Raw genomic sequence first — 14867 nt, 5'->3', positions numbered from 1 at the left:
AACTGATGCCCATGGCCTTAAATGATACTTGTTAAGTAGATAACTGCAAGTACAGTAATGTATTCGGGAGTGTCCTGGGGAAAGCGCTTCCATCTGCTCTGTTAGGTAGTATTGGGAGTGCTCCAGGTTTACCGGCTTCTGGACAGCATCCAATAGACGTTTCAACATGAAGGGCCTGATTCAAAGGTGGATTTATTATTAATGAACAGTTTCTTATATAGCGCAGCATTTCCCGTTGTACAATAGGTGACAGTGATAAAACAATCTTAGAATCTATAGTGCAGATGAAGTAGTGAGTGCATCTTTCTACGCAGTACGAGTGTGAATTTATGCCAGTGACATAAAGCCGCTGACATTTGTACAGAGACATCCACCGGCTGCATCTAATCTGATGCTTTGCACAAAAGGTCGCTCCGTTGGTCACTCCATGGAACGTCAGAGCAGCCTTATGGTGGCTCCGAATATCTGTATGATCATAGTCGCCAGTGCAACTGTGAAAAGAGACGCAGTTGCTGGCGCAGCCTACCTGCTATCACCTAATAACGCCCACTGACATACCAGGTCTCTGCCTACAAAACCGCATTGCCTCCCCCTGTGGTTATCATCACAACATGTGTGCAGTGTCTTGATGCCAGAACATTGGAACGCAAAATCATCATAGCATCTGCCTCCTGAATCAGGCCCTAAATGTGATAGATATCTCTCTCTCTCTCTCTCTATCTATCCATTTGTGCCCTCCTACAAATAGAAGCAAAAGCAGTTGCTAATGATGTAAGGTTTTTTGAAGGAGCGCTAATAATGAGTAATGATTAAATGGAAATAAAATTATAGTGAATTGTGACAAATGGAATTTAAATTAAATTAAAATGGTACCTGTAAGGAATAAAAAGGATTAGTGATGTATGTTTACACCCTTTTTTGAAAAGGTTGGTATTTGTTTTGGAGTGGTGATCGTTCCGGTGCGTCTGTCCCTAGCTTACCCTACTTCCGTTGATGTTACCTTCTCTGAGTGTTCCTAGGTTCCTTTGGGGTGATGTTTGTTAGAGGGCTTCCAAGCGCAGTGACCGGCTGAAGAGAGTGACCTTGCCGGGAGATCTTCCGGCAAGCTGGAGGAACCTAGGAACACTCAGAGAAGGTAACATCAACGGAAGTAGGGTAAGCTAGGGACAGACGCACCGGAACGATCACCACTCCATAACAAATACCAACCTTTTCAAAAAAGGGTGTAAACATACATCACTAATCCTTTTTATTCATTACAGGTAACATTTTAATTTAATTTAAATTCCATTTGTCACAATTCACTATAATTTTATTTCCATTTAATCATTACTCATTATTAGCGCTCCTTCAAAAAACCTTATATCTTTCAAAAACCTATTGGAGCTGCTCCCTATATTTACAAGCGCGGCAACCACGCAAATTCTCCAGTTGCTAATGATGGAAAAAGACAGTGGGTGACAAGCCGCAGGTGATGCTAGGGAGAGGCAGTGGGTGACAGGCCGCAGGTGATGCTAGGGAGAGGCAGTGGGTGACAGGCCGCAGGTGATGCTAGGGAGAGGCAGTGGGTGATAGGCCGCAGGTGATGCTAGGGAGAGGCAGTGGGTGACAGGCCGTAGGTTATGCTAGGGAGAGACAGTTGGTGAGAGGCAGTGGGTGACAGGCCGTAAGTGATGCTAGGGAGAGACAGTGTGATAAACAGCCAGCCAATCAGCTCCTACCTGCTATGTCACAGACAGGGGGCCAGATTCTCTAAGCTTCAATAGTGATAAAATGGAGAGTGATAAACAGCCAGCCAATCAGCTCCTGTCTGACATTTTTCAAACACAGTCTATGACATGGCAGGTAGGAGCTGATTGGCTGGCTGTTTATCACTCTCCATTTTATCACTTTTGAAGCTTAGAGAATCTAGCCCTGTGTTTGAAAAATGTCAGGCGGTAGATGATTGACTGGCTGTTTATCACTCTCCATTTTAGTGCATCTGGCCCAGGGAGAGAGATAGAGGCAGACTTCTGGGTGGGTACAAAGGAGGCAGGAGTAGATAGTATTTGGGACAGCAACGAAGTTAAGGAGGCGGTTAGTGGCAGGTAGTACTAGTAGTAAAGTATGAAAAACTTGTGTCGATCTTTTGTCCGTGTTGACTAGTGACTTTTGTCTACCCAGTGACCGCATAATACCAACACAAACGCCACCTGCAATAAATCTTTCCATTTTTCACTTCTGGAACCCTCCTCCTCTCAAGATGACATTTTTATTTATTTTTTTTGTAATAATTTTTATGGCTGACATTATGGGGGATATTCAATCGCCGTCGAGCATCTCCCGTGGGGGAGATGCTCGACGGGCCCTATTCAATGCTGTCTTCCCCGACAGCATTGAACAGGGTTTCCTGGCAGAACGAGCCCGACATCTCTAGCTGTCGGGCTCGTTCTGCCGAGAACAGCCGGGAAGTGACGAGCTGCCGGCTGCATCTCGTCACTTCCCGGCCGCAACTCGCGGCCACGCCCCCTTCTCGGCCCGCTGCAGGCGGGACATTGAATCCCGCCTGCATGTTCTCGGTCGAGTTGACCGAGAACGGGACTGGGTCACGGAAGGCGAGCAAGCTCGTCTGCCGTGACCCGAAGATTGAATACCCCCCTATGTTTGTGATTAATGTTTTAAATTAAACCTTAAATGCGCCACACAGTATATATATGTTTTTCCTAGTCTTACCTTTAGGAAATGGGCACTGTTCTTTCTTACTGTTACTGATGGGAAGATTTATCAAAGCATTGAGAGAGATAAAGTACTAACCAATCAGCTCCTGCAATTTTCCAGTCTTGTCTGACCACTTCACAAAAGCTTCTTGGTCAGTGCTTTTATCTCTCTTCAAGCTTTCAAAGCGTGGCCTTAGCAGAGGGATAACTATACGTGGAAATACCTATTTGTACCTCCAATAGATCTGCTTCAAATATAATATCCAAGAGAGTGTAAAGTTCCATAGCGTTGCACTTTTTGTGAATTATACAAAGATAAGTGACCTTTTCCTTGCATGTCTTCATCTGCAGAGAGAACTCCTATGTCCTGTGTGACTAATGTTAGTTGTAGTTATTAATCATGCCGAGAGCTGATTATCACAATGGTGTCCGCAAGTTTCACTGCAATGATACACATTACGGACCCTTGTCTGAGATCACAGAGTCCATTTTGTGTGGGCGGAACCAATGTTGTGAACATGAATGCAGCCTAGTCTTACACTAGGAACTGGACACATCACTGAGCCACAACCTACACTACACTGTGTTCCTGGAAATCCATCCTATTCCTATAGCAGGAACCAGTAACATCACAGACATAGGGGTTATTCTGGTTTATTCGCAACCTTGTGAGTCCACCAAACCCTGCCTTGCGATTGGTTGGCTGGCGCCACCCATTCGCAAGCGCTATTCACACACAGGGCATGCGAATATATGTTACACAGTAACATCCATTCGCAGGACAGGGGGGAATGCCCACATCTTTCGATGATCGCAGAATATCGAAAGATATGGTGCGTGCACGCATATAAAAGGGACTTTCAAGTGGGAAGGAAGTGGGTGTACAGCTGACATCCGGTGATGTCCGCTGCCTGCACCCGCGTCATGGCCTCATTGGCACGAGAACACCCAGCATTGTCATAGGACTGCCCATGAAACGACCTGGAAAACGTGTACTGTTGGGGGTACTTAACGACATAGGAGTAGCACCACTGCCTATTCATACAGTAAGAACCAGTAACACAGTGTTTTTTAACCACTGTGCCGTAGTACACTAATCTGCCTTGAGCTGCTCTGCTCTGGTGTGCCTTGGCAATTTTAAAATCTTATTTAGTGTCCCGTAAGGTGAAAAGGTTGAAAATCACTGCAGTAACATCGGATGTAACCTGTGTTCCTGGGAATGCAGCCTATTCATATAGTAGGAACGGGTAACATCACTGACCTATAACCTACTGTGTATTTCTGTGAATGCAGCCTATTCATATGCTATGAACCACCCAGGCCACATGGATGTAACCAGTATTCCTCAGTATGTCACCAAACAGTTTACAAGGTATGAATGTGATCATTAGGGATGCCTCATGCCTCAATGATGTGTCACTGGTGAATAAGTAGCCTACATTCTCTGTGATATTGCTCCAGCGGATATGATCGATGCCTCTAGTGGTTGTAGGTGAGCAGCACAGTTTGCATTGACATTGTCCATAATCCTTATGATGCAAAACCAATACTTTTTTTGTGTTTTCCTTCTTTAGATCTACACAACCTCATCACTCAGGAATCATTTTAATTGTTGCCCTTTTTCCACCTTACTTTCAGGACTAAGAAGCTCTTACGCCAGTCAGCATAGTCAGCTAGGCCAGGACATGCGCTCAGCCGTGTCCCCCGACCTGCAGATTACACCAATATATGAGGGGAGAACCTATTACAGTCCAGTGTATCGCAATGCAAATCATGGGACCATTGAGTTGCGGCAAGGCTCACAGACTGCAATTTACCGCACTGGGTCAGGTGGGTATTTGGCCTTCATCAACTTTTGCGGTTTCTTAAGACATTTGTTTGTCCTGCTGTCCAGTGTATAAAAGCCCCCCATACATCTGAATTCTTTGACCGTCATAGTTAAGCCTACATTTAATATAAGAACATCAACCTATCAGGATTCAAATTTCATTTTCAACACACTCCGCCCAAATTTAACACTCTGCACATGTCACATCTGCCCCACCTGCTGTGCACATGGTTTTGCCCATTTTGAGATCAAATCTGTACTGCAAACTGATCTGAGTAAGGGCCACCGTGTATTGCAGGGAGTGGTTCTAAATCCCGGCGGTCGGAATCCCGGCGTTCAAAATCCCGACCGCCGATGTCCCGACAAGGGGGGGTGGAGTCCCCCCCCCTTCCCCCTTTCAGGCTCACTGCTCTCGCCACACAGCGTGCCCGGTGCCTCGCTACGCTCGGCACACTAATTTATTCTCCCTCTATGGGTGGCACCCACAGAGGGAGAAAGTGTTGGAATTACGGCAGTCAGGATTTTGAACACCGGGATTGTAACTGCATCCCGTATTGCATAGTGTTACTTAATATCATACCACAAAATTGCAGGTTTAGCTAGTGTATAATGACAGATTATTATATATTATTTAGAAGGTGTCACTTTGTAACCACAGCACCGTGCAAGTGTGTAACAGCATTACACAACTGCTAACCCGCTTCGAGTATGTACAGAAGTACAATACATAACATCACAGACTGGATATTAATAGTAATACTGGTAGGTAACTCCATGCTGCTGGGAGGATCAAGAAGTGTCAGCAGCCTCTATAGGCTAAACAGTATAGTATCTGCTTTACTTTTAAATCCAATGAGCGAGTAGTTTGCGAAGAGTTTGGGTCAGTGCACATTCCCCGTCACGTCAGTGTTCGCTACACGTTGTTTTATGTATTTCTTGGTTCAATTATAAACAATAGGGTTAGTGCAACTTTAAAAATAAGAGCAAGCCTCTAGTTTTGGGTTGTGTTTGTCTCTGGGGGGCAGCGAGCGCATGTGAATTTGATGCAAACACGGATTAATTAATCAACGCCGTCTGGATTTGTTTTGGGCTCTATAAAGCTGTAGGTCTGTAGCGGATGACAGTGATGGAAGCGCAGGAGTCGGCAGCGGGATGATGAATGTGCTATATACATGAGATGTGACGATGTTACACTGAACAAAAGTAATTTGTACTGGACCTTTTGTATCAAACAATTACCACGCGGCCAGTAAATCAACCGACACTGATTAAATGAGAGCCCTTGTGGTAAATGATTTAAGCTAATGGTTTGATGGACATGAAAACAATACAGTGTTGACAAGACTCCCTGTTGTATATCAAACTCTTACAGTTCTGCAGCACAAAACTTTGAGTGAACTTGAATGTTTTCCAGCGTGGTATTGTTAGACAGAGGAATGTGTCGTTGGTTTTCGCAATTTAAAGACAGATATTCATTTGTCAGGAGAATTATCTTGGTAAAGATTTGCAATTTAAAGAGACTTCAAAGAGACTTGAGTGGGACATTAACCGTTAAAGGTGGCTCTTTGCACCGTGCATGCTTATTTTGGCTTGTGTGAAGGTCAGGACAAGGGCGGGAGTTGGGGTGTGTACACATGAACTGTTATACCCCTTTCACACCAAAAGCAAATTACCGGGTAAATCTTTTCAACCCGAGAATTTGATGAAAACCCAGATTTTTTTGGGGGTGTGAAAGGGTCAACATGGGTCTTAAATCCCAGCACTCCGACCCTGCTCTTGACTAGTGTCAAATGGGCCTGAATTTAAGGCCCGTGTTGATCCTTTCACACCACAGAAAAACATAGGTTTTTCCGCAAATTCACGGGACGCAGAATACATGTAAAGTAATCCACGTCCCCTCGTGGCGCTCGCCACGCTTCGGGCTTGGTGGCTCGCTGCACTCACTACACTATATAAAATCAACTCCATGCGTAGTTGGATAGTGGGGGTATGAAATCACCCATGGGTGACTATACAATTAAAAATCAGGTATTTACAATGAAAAATCGCATGCCTTAAGTAGTGGCATGCAATGAAAAATTGGGCGCCCAGATAATACACAAGTACCGTGGACTGTAATGCAGGATGTTTCCAAGCAATACCACCTGTTGCATTCACATTTTCCCATACAGTGGCACATGTATTAATAAGCCTTTAAAAGAGATAAACGCGAATGTGATAAAGGGTTAGATGTACTAAGCTTGAAAAGTGATAAACCGGAGAGAGTGACGACGCACCAGCCAACCAGCTCCCAACTGTAATTTTTCAAACAGCCTGCAACATGATAGTTAAGAGCTGATTGGCTGGATGTTTATCACTCTTTATCACCCTGGCATTTATCTTTTTTTAAAGCTTAATACATTATTGTCTGCAGAGGGTCTGATCTTGCCAGGCATGTACAGATCGCTGAATTTGCTTATTAATTTGCTTTGTGAATGGGAGGAATTTAATAGTAAACATTAGTAGACTGCAGATTCTGTGATGTCCGGCCGTGTTGTGATGTGTGATGCCAAGCAATAGAGGAACTCCTGACCTCTTGGACCATAGTTATCCAGTTAACAGTCAAGCTTGTTTTGTCCCAGTGCATGCTGGTACTTCAAGCCCTGTCATTGCTGCAGGGTTATTGGTTGCCTGTTTCTACAGTTTTACGCCTGTATTCTAGAGAACGGTTTATTATTCCCTCCCTATCCATGTACCTCATGGTTGCTGTGTGTGTCTAATTTCCCTGGACCAATCATACGGGTTAGTGCACTCTCTGTACACCAGGCATAGATATGGAAATCCTGCATAAAGATTTCCTTGTAGCTCGGTGATACTTTATATGATATATTACCTTCGTCTGAAGCATTCTATATTCATATCCTGTACTTATGACCCAAACTCTCAAACAAGGGTCACATGTACTTACTCAACCTTTATTATTCTGAATATATACAGCCCTGAGGTTTATAATAAGCGAGAAGTCACTTGTAGTTTTTACTACATAATAAAGATCGTGGAATACTGAACATCTCCACTTTAATACTGTGCAGAGTTATAGTTAAGTTGCTGAGATCTGACATGATCATTAAAAAAATAAAGGTTTGTCTTCTCTTCTGTGCGCTGATCCTTGACCGCTTCCTCAGCCCATACTTTATAAATGGCTCATTTTGGCAACCCAGTCCCTTTTATAACTTGTCAGAGGCCGCCCTCCCATTAGCCAGTCTGACCTTATGCAAATAATCATCCCTATTAAACATCCATTAGGTGTGATGGCGTTCCACGCCTGTCAGTGGGAGCTGTATTCTAACGTGCTGTGACATTACAATGTAAAGGGTTTATATATTGCTGTCATATAGGCCTCCCAAGTTCAAGTACGGATGCCTGTAGTAGGTCGTTAGACACATTGACGAATGCTGGTTATTGACCCATGAGGGTTAAGACGACTTATTTAGTGCACTGCACTAGCTCACATTTATAATGAAAGTGCTAGACCCTCTGCATCCCGTCTCATTTCATTTTAGGCAGGTGGGAATTTTCTTGTGTACTTTTTGTGTGATTCTACAGGACATGAGGTGGGGGGAGAATAGGCTATATACTGTAGGACATGCATGGCCAAACTGTGGTCTTCCAGCTGTTGTGAAACTACACATCCCAGCATCCCTTGCCATAGTTTTAGCATTCCCTAATAGCAAAGCCCCTTTCATGGCATGATGGGACTTGTAGTTTCACAACAGCTGGAGGGCCATAGTTTGGCATTTGGCTCCTAATTCAGCTGTACCTTACTGGAGGATCTCAGGGTAGCCATATAGTGTGATTGGAGCTTTGCCATGTGCCGGAAGCCATCTCATGGTAAGTCAGTGGTACGATGCTGCTTTCAAGTACACAGTCAAACCACTATTGCAGCAGGAGGCATCTACTTGTAATAGACACCTTCTGCTGCAGTACTGTACAGTGCTGTCAGTGATACAATGCTGCACCCTAGGACACTGGTCAGATCACTACTGCAGCAAGAGGCATCAACTTGTAATAGACACCTTCTGCTGCAGTACTTTACAGTGCTGTCAGTGATACAATGCTGCACCCTAGGACACTGGTCAGATCACTACTGCAGCAAGAGGCATCTACTTGTAATAGAAAGCTTATGCTGCAGTACTGTACAGCACTATCCGTGATCTAATGCTGCATCCTAGGACACATGTCGGATCACTACTGCTGCAGGAGGCATCAACTTGTAATAGACACCTTCTGCTGCAGTACTGCACAGTGCTGTCAGTGATACAATGCTGCATCCTAGGACACAGATCAGATCACTACTGCATAGATATGATGCTGAATCGAAGACACAGCAATTACACTACTTGTAATAGATACTTCCTGCATCAGTACTGTACAGCGCTGTCAGTGATACAGTGCTGCATCCTAGGACACAGATCAGATCACTACTGCAGCAGGAGGAACCCTCTTGTATTAGACAACTTCTGTGTAGTACTGTACAGTGCTGTCAGTGATATGATGATGAATCTCAGACACCGCAATTACACTACTTGTAATAGATACTTCCTGCTGCAGTACTGTACAGCACTGTCAGAGGGATGCAGTTAAAATCCCGGCGGTCGGGATCCCGGCTTTCAGAATCCCGACACCGAAATCCCAAAACATTCTCCCTCCGTGGGTGTCCACGACACCCCTGGAGGGAGAATAAATTAGTGTGCCGAGCGTAGCGAGGCACCGGGCCTGCTGCGTGGCGAGCGCAGCGAGCCCGCAAGGGGGGGCGATCCACGTCCCCCCCCTTGTCGGCATTTCGGCTGTCGGGATTCCGGCGTCGGGATTCTGAACGCCGGGATCCCGACCGCCGGGATTCAGTACTGAATCCCTGTCAAGATAGCAAATCCAGCCACATCAGGGGATGCTGTCATTTGGTCTACAGCATGATGGTCGACAGTCATTAGGTCGACATGAGTCTAGGACGAAAGGTCATTAGTTCGACAGGTCATTAGTTCGACAGGTCATTAGTTCGACAGTCAAAAGATCGACATGGGGTTTTTCACTGTTTTTTTTTACCTGAATGTCAACACAGTCGACATGGACACAGTTTAAAGTGCACCCATTCTGTACTAGACAACGGCTTGGCCTGTAATCTACATAGGGGCATATTAAAATGGTCTGGATATTAGAACACACTTCAGGACATCCAATAAAGATCTGATTCAATAAAAAATTGTACATTCCTTGCACACATCCTACATTTAGGAGATAAACACAAGGGGGGGGGGGGGGTATATTAAGCCAGTTGCCATACATCAGAACGATTTCTGAACACGTGATTTCGGCGGGTCGTGCAATACATTGTTTTTGTTTTGAGTGCAAATCTTGAGGTGTTTCAATACGATGCGCAGGTCTCAAGGGGGATACTTATGCTGTGTACACACGGGGTAATATGATTGCTGGGGATATATTGCTAGCAATATATCCCCAGCAATCATATTGCTCAGTGTCTCCTTTTCATCAGCGACGAAAAGGAGACACTGCTACGGGGCGGAGGGGGAGCGCAGCAGCAGCAGACGCTGCTGCTGTCACTTTGATGGGAGGAGGGAGGGAGCAGCGGCACGGGGCTGGGGAGATCAACGCTGATCTCCCCAGTGCTGACCTCCAGGGACAGCCATCGCCGGGGAAAGCTGCTGGTCGCAGGAGCATGCTCCAGCGACCATTAGGCAGTGCACACAGGAGCGCGCAGCTGGCAATTTATCAGCGACCATATTCCCAGCGATTTTACATGAAATTGCACAGGTGTGTACTCACCTTTAGATCTTATGTGCTGCAGATAAGAAGATGCTACTAATGACCAGTATGCTGGGAGCTGCAGATCTTACAATAGATCTAAAGGTGCCCATACACTAGTAAAGGTGCCCATACACTAGTAAGATTTATCTTCAGATCTGGCTGGTTGGAACAAAAACATGGTTATGGATGAGTGACCGTTTGTCAGTTTTCCAGCATTTTCAAGCAAATGGTCAACTGTCATTTGCTCTCATCCATAACCATGTTTTTGTTCCAACCAGCCAGATCTGAAGATAAATCTGCGTGTGTATGGCCACCTTTATGTGAGATTTCACCCCCAAGATCATGTGTCTGGGAAGCTGCCAGGGAAATCATTGGGAGACTCAGATCATGATGCCAAAGGCATTCTATGTCCATGAGGTGAACTTGGTATTCTTATTTAAAGAGTTGGGTCTGCCTTTGTGGTATCAGAGGGGGGGGATGAAAATGTTTTTTGTCCCTTCATATTTTTAACCCTATGAAAAAGAAAAACCTTTTCCATGTTTCAAAGGCGCCCCTGTGACTTTATGTGAGAATAATGGTAATAAAGGATCTGTTAAATTGTGAGCAAGTGATGGGAGCAATGAGGCCCCCAACTTGCAGGACGTGAAAGACAGGTAAAATCAGCACTTCTCATTCCCAGTGTTCCCGAATAACACCTCATCCTGTGCGATATTTGCTAAGAGCATCAAATGCTGTGTCCGTCTGCATGCAACAACCTAACCGGTTCCATCCGCTGCTCTGTAATGTAATACAGGATACCTGGTGGTGATCCTGCATTCCTCCAGCTGTTCTCCCATCATACACTGTCTGCTGTAGACCTGCAGGTTGCTTTGAGGTTATTTGACCAGCTCTCATTTCCATCACCCATGTCTAACACTGAGCATTGTGTAATTGTGTTTGGATAATTCATTGTAACAATCACAGCGGGTATCTTGATTTGATAAAGTTCTGGTATGATCCTATCGTTTTATTTTGCTAGGGTCGAGTAATCTGCAAAGGACATTGAGTCAACGTAACACACTTGCATACCAAAGAAATAACTATGCTCTCAACACTGCAGCTACCTATGCAGAGCCATACAGATCCATGCCGTACCGGGTTTCGGAGAGCGGTTACAGCAGGATGCCACAAGCAGGCCCGGTGGATGATGGAACAACCAGGTCTCCGTCAATTGACAGCATACAGAAGGACCCCAGGCAAGTAGATGCTGTTTTTCCCAAAATCTACATTAATGCCTTTTATTTATAGTACTTTTTAAACTGTTGTAGGTGATCTGTAAATACTGGGTGTCACATTATAAAAGTTGCATTATGTTTAATTTCTTATCTAGTAACCCATTATTCAGACCGCTCTGAGACTCAGAAATATAAAGGTGTTGGGTAAATGCATGCAGCTTGGAGAAGTGATATCTACCCCCATAAAGAATGCTATGTTCAAGGTGATAATGCTCCAGCCAATCATCCCCTACGTGTTCATTTACATATTGTAGGTGATTGGCTGGTGCGTTATGCACATTGTGGTTCTGCAGTGTAAATGATTGCAAAACCAAAGAACTTTATTTGCCTGACCAGACCACCTTCGATTGCTCCATGGTCCAGTTCTGACACGTGTGAATTATAGCTGCTTTTGGCTGTGGACAAGGGCCGACATGGCCCTTCAGACCCCATTTGCAACAATTTTTTAAGATTCTCTTTATTCTGAAACCTCAGTTGCAACATTAACTCTTTCAGCTAAAGTTGTATCCTAATGCTTGCCTGGTTTTTCTGCTTTCAACATAACTTCAAGAACAGCCTGTTCGCTTGCTTCCTAATATATCCTAAACCTTGACAGATGCCATTGTAACCAGATAATCAATGCTAGTCACTTCATCTGTCAGTTGTTTTGATGTTAAGACTGATGGATGTGCAGTGCAAGTGAGATTTATAGATGTAATGGCATTGCGCAACTTTCACAGGGCTGACCGTTACCGTAATAACTGTAGTACTTTGCATGTGACTAGGGATTCTGCCTTCATCCAGGACACAGATTTCGTGCTGCCTTTTTTCTCGCCAACAGACATGTTCCACCTGATATTACTTAAGTGGCCCAATAAATATCTGCTGTATTCTTAATAACTACCCCTGTCATGTTAGCACTGCTCCTCTATATTATCATTTTGTTTTGCTGCGCAACTGTCATATTCCTCCGTTGTATCCAAAGGGAATAGATGGGTAATTCTAGCTGTAATTGGCAAATTATCTTCAATTTCCAGCTATTGCCAAGGGTTTGATGTAGGGTGCAGGCCACCTCTTACATGTCACGGAAAGAAATGATCCGTTTTAAATCTGGTACAGTGTGTGCTGACTGTAAAACATCTCCTTGCTCTCTTCTTTTAAATATTGAGGCAACATTGCTGAAGTCTTAGCACTGCCCTCAGCATGCAGCTACGTTTGGGACTAGTTTGCATACGGAAAAAAATTTGACAGATCTTAAAGTGTTAGGCCGCCCAAAAGTTGTGTTTCCATACTGGATTCTTATTCTGGCTACTACAATTTATTAGAATATGCCCATTGATGTAAATAAAGGCCCATATACACTAAAAGATCATCTTTCCAATCTAGCTGGTTGGAATGAAAATCTGTAAATTTCTGGATACAAATTACAAGGGACTGTTTGCTCCCAAACTCTGGAAAATGGACAAAAGCAGTCATCTGCATGAAGGCCCATACACACTGAAAGATATTGGCATCAATCTCGTTCAGAAATTGGCTTCTGAACGATGTTGATGGCAATATCTTCTAGTGTGTTTGCCTAATATCTTTAACAATGTGCCCCCCTCCCCGATCATTGTTAAAGATATTGATATCTTCCAGATTATCTTTCATGATCAGCACAAGGGAAATTGTTCACCAATATCTTTTCTTTCACATCTTCTAGTGTATATGACCAATTTGCCTGTAGGACCAATTTGTGTCGGTTTTAAATGTGTAGGAGCAAACGGTCAATTGTCATTTGCTCCCAAAAACTTCCAGATTTTCATTCCAACCAGCCAGGTTGGAAAGATAATCTTCTAGTGTGTATGGGCCTGAAATTGCCTGTTGAAAACTGGGAAACACACAGTTGTTGCCATTTGAGGTGCTAAATAGTTCTCCCTCCAACAATCAGAGCAGTCCATGATGTTTCCACGGTTACAAATCTTCTAAAGAAGCGAAATTATTCATAACCTCCAATGGCAACAGTGGCTTTGAATGAACTTCCAGGAAGATGTTATATTTAAATATAAGCAGTTAATACAGTGAACTGCAGTGACCCACTTAAATATCTTAATTGGACTGTGTGTGTGTGTGTGTGTGTGTGTGTGTGTGTATATATATACAGTATATAATCTCCTTCCCTGTTTTAATTTGGCTATGTTCTATAAAACATGACACACAGTGTATGATGTTGTGGTGAACTATGTGATTATATGAAAGCTCTACCTGTTCATTTAGTTGTCCGTGTCTTGGCATATATTCATTTCAAAGTATAGTTTGGTAGTTTCATACCTGGGATTCTCATGTATTCATTTCATGCTCCAACAAGATGCTGGCAAGTTGACAGGTAACCATGCATAGTCCAAAATCCTTATTGTCTGCCATTTGTTTATATTATGACTATTGTGTTAATCTAATCGGAGCTGATGTTTGCTGGGTTTATCGATCTGTCCCAAGCTGCACGCTTTGTTTCTCACTTAAAACACCAGATCTGCAGAAAGCTGCCCACCTACATTCCTAAGGCGTAATATGATTAGCACCAATTGATTTTTTTATATATATTTATTTTTATGTATTTATGTTCAGCACTGAGGTTTGTGCTATGGTGGCCAAAAGAACCATACTTTTTTTAGTGTAAGCAGTAGATTTATTATGTTCTGTCAGAAATCACTATTGATTTTGTTTTACATTGTAATTTGTATTGTATTTTGTGGCTTATTGTGCTTCTATTCAGATAATTAGTGGTTAAAGTGATTTCAGGTTCACTAAAATTAATCGAAAATGGTCTTAATTATTCTCATATAATCCACACCATTTTACCTCACAACATTATTGTATTTAAAGTACCTTTTGGTTCGGTTTCTTGTGCTTCTCAAACTTATACAAGAATGTCATTAGAAGCTGTTTTGTTTAAGATAAAGTTTTATATCCGGTTTAGTTTTACTTCCTTTTTAGTTTTATTTCCAGTTTTAGGGGGTATTTAATACTCACCACTATTTCCGATGGGAAATAGCTGCCTATTCAATGCTGTCTTGAACGACAGCATTAAAGAGGCAGATTAACAGAACGGGCCCCACTTTAAAAAGCTGTGGGGCCTGTTTTGCCGAGAATGGCCGTGAATTGTCGCGATCATGGCCGGATCTCGACAATCCACGGCTGTTTAAGCGGACGGCTCCTTTTCGTCGATAGCCTGATGGGACATTGAATCCCATTGATTTGAGGTCTAGCAAAATGAAAAAATGGCCAGGGTCACAGCTGTCGGGACATACC

The 14867-nt window shown here is 43.6% G+C and overlaps 1 protein-coding gene across 7 annotated transcripts in view; it reads left to right on the top strand.

Moving 5' to 3' along the window:
• PKP4 (plakophilin 4) overlaps positions 1-14867 on the top strand; it is a 247002-nt gene that overhangs the window by 170661 nt on the left and 61474 nt on the right. For 6 of the 7 annotated variants that reach the window (XM_083154013.1, XM_083154010.1, XM_083154007.1 and 3 more), the window contains 2 exons: positions 4335-4526; positions 11345-11561. In XM_083154013.1, the coding sequence (XP_083010139.1) occupies positions 4335-4526; positions 11345-11561 (409 nt within the window). The remainder of the gene's footprint in view (positions 1-4334; positions 4527-11344; positions 11562-14867) is intronic. The other variant, XM_083154011.1, reaches the window with a different exon arrangement.

The sequence above is a fragment of the Crinia signifera genome, chromosome 7, assembly GCF_055691185.1.
Source record: "Crinia signifera chromosome 7, ASM5569118v1, whole genome shotgun sequence".
Lineage (NCBI taxonomy): Eukaryota > Metazoa > Chordata > Amphibia > Anura > Myobatrachidae > Crinia > Crinia signifera.
The sequence above is the reverse complement of the archived record's forward strand: the minus strand, read 5'-3'. Positions and strand labels throughout refer to the sequence as shown.